This window comes from Eleutherodactylus coqui, chromosome 4 (genome assembly GCF_035609145.1).
Source record: "Eleutherodactylus coqui strain aEleCoq1 chromosome 4, aEleCoq1.hap1, whole genome shotgun sequence".
Classification (NCBI taxonomy): Eukaryota; Metazoa; Chordata; class Amphibia; order Anura; family Eleutherodactylidae; genus Eleutherodactylus; species Eleutherodactylus coqui.
In genome coordinates, this window is record NC_089840.1 from 265924263 (window position 1) to 265938650 (window position 14388).

The following is a 14388-nucleotide window of genomic DNA, read 5'->3' on the forward strand; positions in this document are numbered from 1 at the left end:
TGTACATAGGAGCAGTATTATAGTAGTTATATTCTTGTACATAGCAGTAGTATCATAGTAGTTATATTTTTGTACATAGGGGGCAGTATTATAGTAGTTATATTTTTGTACATAGGGGCAGTATTATAGTAGTTATATTTTTGTACATAGGGAGCAGTATTATAGTAGTTATATTTGTGTGCATAGGAGGCAGTATTATAGTAGTTATATTCTTGTACTTAGGGGGCAGTATTATAGTAGTTATATTCTTATACAGAGAAGGCAGTATTATAGTAGTTATAGTCTCGTACACAGAGGGCAGTATTATAGTAGTTATATTCTTGTACATAGGAGCAGTATTATTGTAGTTATATTCTTGTACATAGAGGGCAGTATTATAGTAGTTATATTCTTGTACATAGAGGGCAGTATTATAGTAGTTATATTCGTGTACATAAGGGGCAGTATTATAGTAGTTATATTCTTGCACATAGGAGCAGTATTATAGTAGTTATATTCTTGTACATAGGGGGCAGAATTATAGTAGTTATATTCTTGTACATAGGGGCCGAATTATAGTACTTATATTCTTGCACATAGGGGGCAGTATTATAGTAGTTATATTCTTGTACATAGGAGCAGTATTAGAGTAGTTATATTCTTGCACATAGGAGCAGTATTATAGTAGTTATATTCTTGTACATAGGGGCAGTATTATAGTAGCTATATTCTTGTACATAGGGGGCAGTATTATAGTAGTTATATTTTTGTACATAGGGGGCAGTATTATAGTAGTTATATTTTTGTACATAGGGGGCAGTATTATAGTAGTTATATTTTTGTACATAGGGAGCAGTATTATAGCAGTTATATTTGTGTGCATAGGAGGCAGTATTATAGTAGTTATATTCTTGTACTTAGGGGGCAGTATTATAGTAGTTATATTCTTATACAGAGAAGGCAGTATTATAGTAGTTATAGTCTCGTACACAGAGGGCAGTATTATAGTAGTTATATTCTTGTACATAGGGGGCAGTATTATAGTAGTTATATTCTTGTACATAGGTGGCAGTATTTTAGTAATTATATTCTTGTACATAGGGGGCAGTATTATAGTAGTTATATTCTTGTACATAGGGGGCAGTATTTTAGTAATTATATTCTTGTACATAGGAGCAGTATTATAGTAGTTATATTCTTGTACATAGGGAGCAGTATTATAGTAGCTATATTCTTGTACATAGGAGCAGTATTATAGTAGTTATATTCTTGTACATAGGGGGCAGTATTATAGTAGTTATATTCTTGTACATAGGGGGCAGTATTATAGTAGCTATATTCTTGTACATAGGAGCAGTATTATAGTAGTTATATTCTTGTACATAGGGGGCAGTATTATAGTAGTTATATTCTTGTACATAGGAGGCAGTATTATAGTAATTATATCCTTGCACATAGGGGCAGTATTTTAGTAGTTATATTCTATTTCATTTTACCTCACATAAGATCTTGATGTGGGTCACCCGGGGTTTGCCATCTTTTACATCAGCTGTCAGGACTGAGATGACAAAATCTCCTGGTTTACTCCGACTCTCTCGGACAAGGAAGGTCCACGGCTCTCCTTTCTGCTGCAGCAACTTTTCTGCATCTGGTCCAGAAAGATATCCATGGTACCAGCTGTGGAAATATCAAATATACATATAAATCTCTAATTCAGCCCACTGTTCTGATGATGTCACCTCGTAAGAGATCTCACAAACAAATGATTTTCAAAGAAAGAAAACATGAGCACGACAAAAAACACACTTCACTCCATGATCAAGGGGCCTCTAATGTAACAGTCGGAAAATCCAGAATCTGTGATAATGCAGCAGCTGTTCCTTTGATGCCATATTAAAGAAACTTGGCTCTTCCATTTTTGCAGTATCCCTTACAACGATCCAGGAATGATTGACTTGCAATTGAATCTTCCATTTACCAATATTCCTCAAAACCAATTTAGTCTTACTCCTGTTGACCACTAGATGGTGCTCCATTGAAGCATAAAGAGAGACCAGTGGAAAACTAGTACAGAGAGTCTATACATCCTGATAAGCCAAATGCAAAGTAGAGTAAAAATACCTTTAGCTGATTCTACAACTGTTAAAACACAAATGAACGGCTAATTATGACAGGAGCGGACGTCAAGTGGTCATACAGTTATCACACCCCAGGAGAACAAACAGAAATGTGTTTGAAATAAACTCTGAATGCGGATTGGGCTGCTACCAGAGAACAAGCGTCACCATAAACCACTTGATAAGTAGGAAACATAAAACATTGTGGGAAAGTAAATCTATTAACCACGAGCACAAAGTATCAAGAATATCTCACAAACAGTGATCAGATGGAAATGGTCTGCACTGTCAGTTTTGCCGACCTCGGTAGTCTCGGACCAAACATCTAGGCACCACCACTGAGGCCAGAGTTTGTGGTAGTGGCATCACGTCTGTCCACGTGACTGCTGCAACCAAAGTAAAGAAAAAAGATCAGCGTGGTCCTTTCACGTGCAAAATTCTGCCACTGAGAAGTCCGCATTAGAATCTGCATGTATTACATGCAGATTTTGTCGCAGATTTGTCACAGAATTGCTGCGATTTCGTCTTTAGCTAATTTGTAATAATTCCGCAGCAAATTCTCGTCAAAATCCGGACATAAGACATGCTGATTTCAAAGGGGTTCTTTCTGAGGCGGAATTTTCCACCATGTGTGAAAGGACCCTTAATGGAAAACTCGACTTTTGAAGACCAAATTACCCAAAAAATTCAAATAACAAGAGTTCACATCCTACGGAATTACCACGGAATCTCTGTGCGAAGATTCCGCCCGCGGCTCCTAATTCCGGAATTAGCCAGCCATGTGGAAGAGATTTTGCAGAAATCACGTCCACACGGTCTGGCCAATCTGTTATGGCAAAGCCGGGCGGAAACGAACATGTGGTGCGGAATTCAATTCTGCGGCATGTCAATTCTTTTTTTTTCCGGTGCGGCCTCACTCCTCTCTATGGGGTGAGAATGCCACAGCTGAATGCTGGCTGCCGAACCGCTCCAAAACCCGCGTTTTTTTAAACTGCTGCTCTCCCGCAGAAATCTTGCAGTTTTTCGGTGGAGCCAAACCATGAGATTTCCTGCGTGGTGTTCCCTCGCCGCGCTCCAGTCTTCTATTTTCAAGTACTTTAGCGGTCATTTAGGTTGTTTACCCATGTGACAGCAACAGCCAATAGGAGGCTGGACAGGTTCCTGCCGGGGTCTTCTATATTAGAATTCCACAAGACAGCTGTACGGGATGTCACCAGTCAGATGCCGTGGCCCCGGACCGCCGCACACAGGGAGTGTATTGATGTTTTATACTTTTGGGCATGTGAAGCCCGTAACTATATAAAATCAAAAACTTGGAAAACCCATTTAACTTCAAAGCTCTGTTGGGATCCCTGTTATCATAAAAGCAATGCATTATGGGAGTGCAAATGAGGGATTCGCAGTTATTGCTGAGGGATGGAACTAATCTATTATTTGTTTCCAAGGAAACCGGCTGAATTTTAAAAGCAGCTTTGGATGTGACTGGAGTAGAAGATATGAAACAACTGGAATCAGTACAAGAACCAACACGTTTCTAAAAAAGTGGAGAAAGCCTTGGTTGGGGGTGTGGCCAGATTTATTATAACTTCATCAGATGGCATCTTCGTGAAAAATCTTCGCCAGCTTCGAGCCGAATAGAGATCAATGGTTTTTAGCACCGTGTATTACGTGTGACATACGCCCGTGTGACCGAGCCACTACCCGACACGGAGATTGTAGAATTACTACTGCATTTATTTGAAGGGAAGCTCCTGTCCAGAACAAAAATGGCGCTCCTGCGGTAAGTATTCATTGTAGTTCTCCAATTCGTCAGCACTGTCCTCGCAAGCACATTCTTTTCATATATAAGTTGTGGTTTGGCGGTCACAACATTGCACAATAAATACATCAAGAGATTTCAGTAAAACTGAATTTCCCATCATCTGGACTTGTTGCAGACTAAAAGTGAATCTGTCCGCTCGAATACGCTGTCCAAACTGCAGGCATCATGCTATAGAGCCGGGGGAGCTGAGGAGATGGATGTATAGCTTCAGTATAACTTGGGTTTTATTCATTTATATCTCTGATCATTCGGAGCTGAAGAGTCCAATGGGCGGAGCTATCTGTGATTGACAGCTATATGATCACTCATAGCTCCGCCCATTGGACTGTTCAGCTCCGAATGATCAGGGATATAAATGAATAAAACCCAAATTATACTGAATATTTCCCCATAAAACTATATATGAGTCTACTCAGCTCCTCCTGCTCTATAGGCCGATGCCTGCAGTTTGTAAAGAATGGTCAAGCTGACAAATTCCTTTTAACCCCTACAGGACGTAAGTTTACCTCCTGACTGGGAGGTATTTAACTCAACAGGATGTAAATTTACATTCTGCGGATGGAATGGGCTAAGAAGTGAGCCCATACCATCCCGTAGTGGGAGCTAGCTGAGAACAGCCATCCCCACTATCAACTCCTTACATGTCGCGATTAATATACATCGAGCATGTAAAGGGTTCACAGAGGGAGCGCGGAGGGTCGATGGGTTGCCATACACTAGTGCCCCGGCCTGCCATGGCCTATGATCGCTATTGTAAGTGATAATCATAGCGATCAGAGCTTTTATGGTTCAAGTCCCCTATAGGGACATAAAAATGTAAAAAAAAAGTGTAAAAAAATAGATATAAATATAGTGTAGAAAGAGACAAAACTTTGTTGCGCACTTTCATATTTCTATAAAAAAAAATGTAATTTTAAAAATCCCACATATTTGGTAGTATTGTATCTGTAACAAACCGTACAATATATTGTGCATACTATTTATCCTGCACGGCGAAAAATATTTAAAAAACTGAGGTTAGATGCACATTTAGTTCATTTTGCCACCCAAAAAACACAATAAAAGTGATCAAAAAAGCTGCATGTAGCCCAAAATGGTACTAATAAAAGCATAAGGTTATCACGTAAAAAATAAGCCCTCACGGAGCTTCGTTCATGGAAAAATAGAGAAGATACAAGACTGGATGCCGCGATGTAAAAAGAACAATTACCTAAATGAAGGTTTTTATTGTACTAAAATGAAAAAACCTAAAAAAAAAAAATAGCCGAAAATCAAGCACATTTGTGCGCGCAAATAAATGCACAACCACGCTCCCGTTCATTAAAGTCGGCAATTAGTGTGATTAGTTCAACCTCTGCACTTTCCCTGCACTGGAAAATAGAGCACACTGCATATTTTTTTGCGCAACCGAAATGTGTGCGCAAAATACAGACGTGAGCAAATTCATTGAAAGCCATGGGTTCTATTCACTGCGGATTGCATGAGCAATCCGTTTGTGTGCCATGGGCCGGCGGCAGAGTGTTTGCCAAGCTGCTGAGCATTAGATATTACATGGAGCTCCACATTGTGCTGCAGGGAAGGCGGGGGATCTCTGGAGAGATTGTTGGGTGCCGGACATCATATCCACAGCGCACCTGCGGAGGCTACAAGAACACCCTGCACGCCGGCACCTGTCGGGCTGACACACAGCGCTGGTTTGCATTTTGCACAAGAGGATTGTGTGGTTGAGTTGTCAGAAGTCACATGATGGAAAATTCAGTGACAGATTATTTCAAAACAGCAGAGAATTTTCCAACCGCAAGAAGGAAGCTCAGAAGGACATAACGCTGCACAGTATGGGTGGAGAGCCGGGGAGGAAAGAAGAAGGGGGAAACTGAGAACAAAGACAGAAGTGTAAAACTGCCAAAGAGATAGATAGATATGAGATAGATAGATATGAGGTAGATAGATAGATAGATAGATAGATAGATAGATAGATAGATAGATAGATAGGAGGTAGATAGAGAGATATGAGATAGATATGAGATAGATAGATAGATAGAGAGAGAGATATGAGATAGAGAGATATGAGATAGATAGATATTAGATAGATAGATATGAGATAGATAGATATGAGATAGATAGATAGATAGATAGATATGAGATAGAGAGATATGAGATAGATAGATATTAGATAGATAGATATGAGATAGATAGATATGAGATAGATAGATAGATAGATAGATAGATAGATAGGAGATAGATAGATATGAGATAGATAGGAGATAGATAGATAGATAGAGAGAGAGATATGAGATAGAGAGATATGAGATAGATAGATATTAGATAGATAGATATGAGATAGATATGAGATAGATAGATAGATAGAGAGAGAGATATGAGATAGAGAGATATGAGATAGATAGATATTAGATAGATAGATATGAGATAGATAGATATGAGATAGATAGATAGATAGATAGATATGAGATAGAGAGATATGAGATAGATAGATATTAGATAGATAGATATGAGATAGATAGATATGAGATAGATAGATAGATAGATAGATAGGAGATAGATAGATATGAGATAGATAGGAGATAGATAGATAGATATGAGATAGATAGATAGATATGAGATAGATAGATAGATAGATATGAGATAGATAGATAGATAGATATGAGATAGATAGATAGATAGGAGATAGATAGATAGATAGATAGATATGAGATAGATAGATAGATAGATAGATAGATAGATAGATAGATAGATATGAGATAGATTAGATAGATAGATAGATAGATAGATAGATAGATAGATAGATATGAGATAGATTAGATAGATAGATAGATAGATAGATATGAGATAGATAGATAGATATGAGATAGATTAGATAGATAGTAGAGATGAGCGAACGTACTCGGTAAAGCACTACTCGTCCGAGTAATGTGTTTTATCCGAGTACCTCCCCGCTCGTCCTGAAAGATTCGGGGAGCGCCGCTGCTGACAGGTGAGTTGCGTCGGGGAGCAGGGGAGAGCGGGCGGGAGAGAAGGAGAGAGAGATCTCCCCTCCGTTCCTCCCCGCTCTCCCCTGCAGCTCCCCGCTCCGCGGCGCTCCCCGAATCTTTCAGGACAAGCGGGGAGGTACTCGGATAAAGCACATTACTCGGACGAGTAGTGCTTTACCGAGTACGTTCGCTCATCTCTAATAGATAGATATGAGATAGATAGATAGATAGATAGATAGATAGATATGAGATAGATTAGATAGATATGAGATAGATAGGAGATAGATAGATAGATATGAGATAGATAGATATGAGATAGATAGATAGATAGATAGATAGATAGGAGATAGATAGATAGATAGATAGATAGATAGATATGAGATAGATTAGATAGATAGATATATTCTATCTATCTAATATCTATCTAATCTCTCTCATATCTATTTATCTCTCTCATATCCATCTATCTCATATCTATCTATCTCATATCTATCTATCTACCTGATAGATAAATAGACAAGATATGATAGATAGATATGAGATAGATGGATAGATATATATGAGATAGATAGATAAATAGATAGGATGGATATTAGATAGATAGATAAATAGGAGATAGATAGATAGATAGATAGATAGATAGATATGAGAGAGATTAGATATAGATATATTCTATCTATCTAATATCTATCTCATCTCTCCCATATCCATCCAACCATTCTATCTATTTATTTATCTCATCTCTCTCATATCTGTCTATTTATCTATCTATCTATCTATCTATTTATCTATCTATCTAATCTCTCTCATATTTATCTATCTATCTCATATCTATCTATCATATCTTGTCTAGATATGATATAGATATAAGATAAATATGAGATAGATAGATATGAGATAGATGATAGATAGATAGATAGATAGATAGATAGATAGATAGATATGAGAGAGATTAGATATAGATATATTCTATCTATCTAATATCTATCTCATCTCTCCCATATCCATCCAACCATTCTATCTATTTATTTATCTCATCTCTCTCATATCTGTCTATTTATCTATCTATCTATCTATCTATCTATCTATCTATCTATCTATCTATCTAATCTCTCTCATATTTATCTATCTATCTCATATCTATCTATCATATCTTGTCTATCTATGAGATAGATAGATAGATAGATATGAGATAGATGATAGATAGATATATAGATAGATATGAGAGAGAGAGAGAGATAGATGGATAGATATGAGATAGATGATAGATAGATATATAGATAGATATGAGATAGAATGGATGGATATGAGAAAGATGAGATAGATATTAGAGGTGGAGCGGCCGCGGATTGTTCCGGCCCACTCCATTCACAGTAAACAGGCCGTCATTCATAGATGAAGGACTGCTTGGGCCGATGCAGCAGCAGACCTACAATAGTTTTTATAGCATGAAAGATCCGACCGGCGATCCATCATTGATCTCGCTTCCACTGCAGGCGTTCACACTGCACAATAATCCTGTCGTGGTATTGGGCTTTTACATTTAGTAGGTTAACAAGATAATTTACGTATCATTATACCGCAATGATCCCGGCTGCCATCTTGCCCTTCCTGACAGCTGCTACTAACTGACTGCACTGGCGCTGTCATGGTGATTCGCATTCGGCAGGACATTTATGTTGCATGCTTTGCTATGAAGTAACAGCCCAAATACATTTGGCACGATGGAGATTTAGCTTCTTGGCCAGTGTAAAGTCCAACAAAGGAAAAGTAGTGCAGTTGTGCCCGGCAACCAATCAGATTACTCATTGCACTTTCAAAACGTCCTCTAGGAATGCCAAATGGATCCTGATTGGTTGCCATGAGGAACTACTTTACATTTCCGTTACACCAGATTTGCTAGATTCTGAGTATTGGGACAAGTAATGTGAAGGCTGTCGGGCAGCGGAGCTGGTGAGGCGTCACAGTGTGTTAGTGTAGATTACATAGTAGCCGTTTACAGCAGAGAACATCCTGAATACGTTGCTGTCATTTCCTTTTGTGGTGTTTGTACGAGCGCCGGTCGACGCTAGTCAGTTTGCCCACCAGTGTACAACCGTTGGTTGTTGTCGCAGTTTGTGGTTATCGACAATGTCCAGTTAGGGCAGCGTCCTAGTCTCTCAGGTCCGATCTATAGAAACTATTGAGTAACTTTGCAAATACTTCACTTTATATCTTGCACTGATTTTGAGTTCTCCAGTCACATCCAGAGCTGCATTCAGAATTCTGTGGCTGTTACCAGACAGTAGTGCAGTAGGTAGATAATAGTTATTCAATTACTTCACATTTAATTAAAGCGTAATCTGTTTCCAAGGACAACTGGGTGAAGTGTGAATGCAGCTTTGGTTGTGACTGGAGTATAAAATATGGTGCAGCTTAAAAGCCGTACAAGGTGAATAAAGCAAAGTACAGTACATAAAAATTTTTATGTTAATTTATAGCAGCAGGCTCGTCTCCTTATAGTATTGGTAGGAGTGCATGGTCCAAGGGAATACATCAAAGACCTGCCTACCAAATACTTCTCACAGCAGGGTGCGTGTTACAGTGTTTCAGTCTAAGCAATCCTCCTCTGAGTTTGAAGAAGTTCTCCATTTTGGGCAATTTAAAGTGTCCCTCTACTAGGATGCCCAGCGATCAGTTGTGATCTGTGGGGAAACCTGGCAGCAAGGGTTCAATTTCCCTACAGTGCCCCCACAGGGTAAATAAAGTATTACACAGCCCTCATTGTAATCAGTTGGTTGTCCATGTGCTGCATGTACATTCTGGGTCTTACAGAAGCCAGAAACATTCACTTTGGGCAAGAAATGTGGCTCCCCCTGTTGAAGGGGTTGTCCGGGGGTTAGAAAAATATTGCTGCTTTCTTCCAAACACGGTGCCACCCTTGTGCATAAGGTTGTATGTGGTATTGCAGTACAGCTCCATTGAAGTGAATGGGAGCTGAGCGGCAATACCGGACTCAATCCGGTGGCAGCCGTATTGGTGGCACCCAGCTTTCCCAGGAACAGATATGACGGCTGTATAGAACCTTCTAGGTGAACTTAGCGGCAGTCTCCTATATAACCCCACCACCGCCGTCCAGTTGTGGCCCTGGCAGCAGATACCACTGCAGGTTACTATAATAAGCCATATATGCTCTATATTTACTGACACCACATCCTTATTTCATGAGACGGGAGCGGTAATGTGAGGCCGACCTCATCCTGTCCCCGAAATAGCATCACGTCTCAGACGGAGGATCTGATGGAGGTGCTCAGCTGAGATTAGGGATGCTAAAGGGGGGATTCCCGTTTCATACTTCTACGGGGATATGCCTCCCACTTACGGGGGGACTCAGAGACCCCGATGCCACATGATAAGACACCCAACAGCTAAACAGTATCTAAACCTATCATGTGTGATACTGTCTGCTGAGAGTTGTATCTAACCCCATCCTGTGTGATACTGTCTGCTGAGAGTTGTATCTAAGCCTATCATGTGTGATACTGTCTGCTGAGAGCTGTATCTAAACCTATCATGTGTGATACTGTCTGCTGAGAGTTGTATCTAAACCTATCATGTGTGATACTGTCTGCTGAGAGTTGTATCTAAACCTATCCTGTGTGATACTGTCTGCTGAGAGTTGTATCTAAACCTATCCTGTGTGATACTGTCTGCTGAGAGTTGTATCTAAACCTATCATGTGTGATACTGTCTGCTGAGAGCTGTATCTAAACCTATCATGTGTGATACTGTCTGCTGAGAGTTGTATCTAAACCTATCCTGTGTGATACTGTCTGCTGAGAGTTGTATCTAAACCTATCATGTGTGATACTGTCTGCTGAGAGTTGTATCTGAGCCTATCCTGTGTGATACTGTAAGCTGAGAGTTGTATCTAAACCTATCAGGTGTGATACTGTCTGCTGAGAGTCAGTATCACACATGGCAGGCTTCTATACATCAAATGAACAATCTATCAGGAGGCTATCGGGTGTGATATTGTGTGTTATGTGTATCTAAGCCAATTATGTATGATATTTCCTCCTATTTCTGTATATCCAAGCCTATTGCCTGTGCCACTGTCTGCTGCTCCTGTGTATCTAAGCCTATCATATCAGCTGATCACCTGTGTATCTAAGCCTATCATGTGTGATACTATCCACTGAGCAGTGTATCTAAGCAAATCATTGTCTAATACTGTTTGCTGAGCCTGTGTACCTAAGCCATGTGCGATACTGTCTGCTTAGCCTGTGTATCTAAACCTCTCGTGTGTGATACTATTCAAGTATATAAAGTGTTTGATACTTTCTGCTGAAGCAATTTATTGAGGTCTCTTATGTGTGATTCTGTCTGTTGAGCCTGTGTATCTAAGCTTACCACGTGTCATACATTCTGCTGAGCCTATGTATCTAAGCATACCATGTGTGATATTGCCCACTGAGCCTGTGTATCTAAACCTATCATATGTTTATAATTCAAGTGTATCTAAGCCTGTCATGTTTAATATTTTGTCCTGAACCCATGTATCTAGGTCTATCATGTGTGATACTGTTTTCTGATCCCATGTATCTAATCCTATCATGTGATACGACCGCAGCGTACTCGATAGCACTACCTAAGGCCGCAGACTAGGGACAGTTAAAGTTTTACTACGGCATTAATATTTCACTGGATAAAAAGAAATCGTTATCCGAGGTGCAGTCGGCGACTAACAAGGTTATGTAATATTTGCACATCCGACGTCACAGAACCAGCGCAGCGGAAGAGACCGGAATACATCAGTACTACATACAGAAGGTGGAGCTGACCACAAGAGCCAATCAGATTCTGCCATCTGTATAGTTCATGACATGAAAGGAACATTTTGATTGGCTGCTATACACAAGATAGAAAATCAATGGATGGAGTTCACTCGTTACCAATAGTACATATTGAGCACAGTCAGGGGTGTACCTAAGGCCCCCTGCCCACGGTAGTTTATTCACCAGCGGTAAACCGCCAGTGAATCACACCGGCAGACGCTTCCCATAGCATTGCTATGGAAAGAACCGGCACCTGTCCACGAGCGGAGAATCATTGCGATTCTCCGCTTGCGGCGGGCCATTTGCAGCATGCTGCAAATGGCCCTGACTCTCCGCGGTCAGCCTATCTATTAGATAGGGCTGACCGGCGGAGATTCGGCGGCGGCTCCCGCAGTGGAGCTTCACCGCAGGATACCGCATCGCCTGTGGACAGCCGGCCTAAGGGCAATGTTTAGTTTACTACCTTGGACTTGTATGTAACTACTGCCGCTGCACCCAGGGCCAATGCCCCACCCACAAAAAGTACCCACCAGTCTAAAGCAATTATTACACAAGTGCTCACATGACAGAACCCATCACAGAAGGCAATGCCAGCAATGATTACACCCAGTCACATCTCTGAGCGCGGTTACACGCTACTGGAGTCGCTGACCATTACTGTATCGCACGAAAAACCAGAGTGACATCTGAAAGTGTTAAATAGAACTAAAAAAAGAAGAGTTTCAGAAAAAGAGCTAAATTTAAAAAAGTGCCAGAAAATAATTAATTAAAGTAAGAATGAATAAAATAAGTATAAGGGCGGCCGCACATGAGCGTAAGCGGAAAAATGCTCGCTCCTGCGCAACGTATTTGCGCATTGAAGGATTACTTTTCGTGTCCATGCCTGCACAAATACTAAGCGTATGTGCGCAGGCACTGCTAGCTCACACGGGCGGGAAAAAAATCACCTCGGCCCAATTTTAAAAATTCGCTAATTTGCGTGTGCAATACTACGTAGAAACTAAAACCCATCGATGCCAATGGGTTCATTCACGTTTTCTTTTTTTTGTGCGCACATTACCGCAGCGAGAAGAACACATCTGGACTTCATTAGGTTATGTAGCCTTTTAGGGCTTCTGCTAATGAGCGTTTTTGCGCACGTATTCGCTCATGCAAACCACAGACACTCATTTTGCACTCATTTTCCAGAACGCGAATATATACGCAACATGCTCTATTTTTGTACGCATTTGTGCCCCCAAAGCACTATAGGAGCACCTCGTCTGCACTAAATTGCGCAATTTTGCAGTGCTAATTAAGAACACCTGGGAATAATTAGGCTGCACAGCAGTTCAAATCATTGAGCGGATGTGAACAGTCCCGGCAGCACAAAAAAGTACAGTAAACAGTGCTGTTATGTGCGCAAAAGCATGTGATAGCGTTCCCTTCACAGCGCGATCACGTCACGTTTTCGCGAGCGTATATACAATAACCAATATAATAATAACCATTTGTTGATCCATGTAACATTTTGATCACTTTCTATTTCGTTTTTTGTACAGCAAAAACGCAAAATTAGCTTTTTTTCGCCCATGTTTTTTTTTTTTTAATGGAGTGCACCGTGCGGGGTAAATAATGTCTATTTTTTCTCTGGGTCATTAAAAATGCCGCGATATCAGTGTTTTTTTTTACCTAGTAAGTGCTCAGTCAGACGAGCGTTCTTTTGTGCGCATACGCGCAAAAAAATTGTGCTTCACGGATGAGCAAAATGAGCGTGACTGAAGGTCCGTGCATATGCTCAGTTCCGTGGAGCAGCTGTGCTTTAGAAGCGCAGCTGCTCCAGGAAGGTCCCCTCATCACTGAACACTGTAACAGTGTTCAGTGATGAGGGGACTCCCCGCAGGGATAAAGAATCCACTGCCACAGCTGTCACAGCTGTGGCAGTGGACCGCAATTAGCTGCGTAGCCAAAACTGATATCATACTATGTGGCATTCCCCTCACCTCCTCCGTAGGCCTTCCGCTATCAGCGCTCCCCGACTTCCGGTTCCCAGCGGCCTGTAGTGGCCTCACCTGATCAGAGGCGCTGCACCTGACCAGGCCCGCTGGGATATGGAAGCCAGGGAGCGCTTACCGCAGGGGAAGCCTACCAAGGAGGTGAAGGGAGTGCCGCATAGTATGAAATCAGCTGCGCGACTCATTTTCAGTCAAAATCCGCACCAATGGTTCAGATTTTGACAGTTTTTTGGATGCAGAAATGCCGTGGAAATTTCCGCTGAGGACATTCCGCAGCATTTCCACCATGTGCAAACATACCCTAAGTCAGCTTGATTTATGCTGCCACATGCAGAGGGGCTTCAGTAGTAAAAGTGACCCCCACAGTGGCCCGGTAGTAATAGTGTCCCACCCACAGTGCACACAGCAGTAATAGTGACCCCCACAGTAGCCCTCAGTAGTAATAGTGTCCTCCACAGTGGACTCAATAGCAATAGTGACCCCCACAGTGACCTCAGTGCTAATACTATAACTACTAGGGCTGATCTAAGGGACACTATTACAAAAAGTATCCCTTATATCGATCGCAGTAGTAACATTATACCCCCCACAGTAGTAGTAGAGCCCCCATGAAACCGATATATTTACTCTCTTCCTGGTCTTTAGAGCACTGCTGCTCCTCTTCTCGGC

At 41.0% G+C, this 14388-nt stretch overlaps 1 protein-coding gene across 2 annotated transcripts in view; it reads right to left on the reverse strand.

The window, feature by feature from the left end:
- PTPN6 (protein tyrosine phosphatase non-receptor type 6) overlaps positions 1 to 14388 on the reverse strand; it is a 45008-nt gene that overhangs the window by 14634 nt on the left and 15986 nt on the right. For both annotated transcript variants that reach the window (XM_066601247.1, XM_066601246.1), the window contains exon 4: positions 1476 to 1656. In XM_066601247.1, the coding sequence (XP_066457344.1) occupies positions 1476 to 1656 (181 nt within the window). The remainder of the gene's footprint in view (positions 1 to 1475; positions 1657 to 14388) is intronic.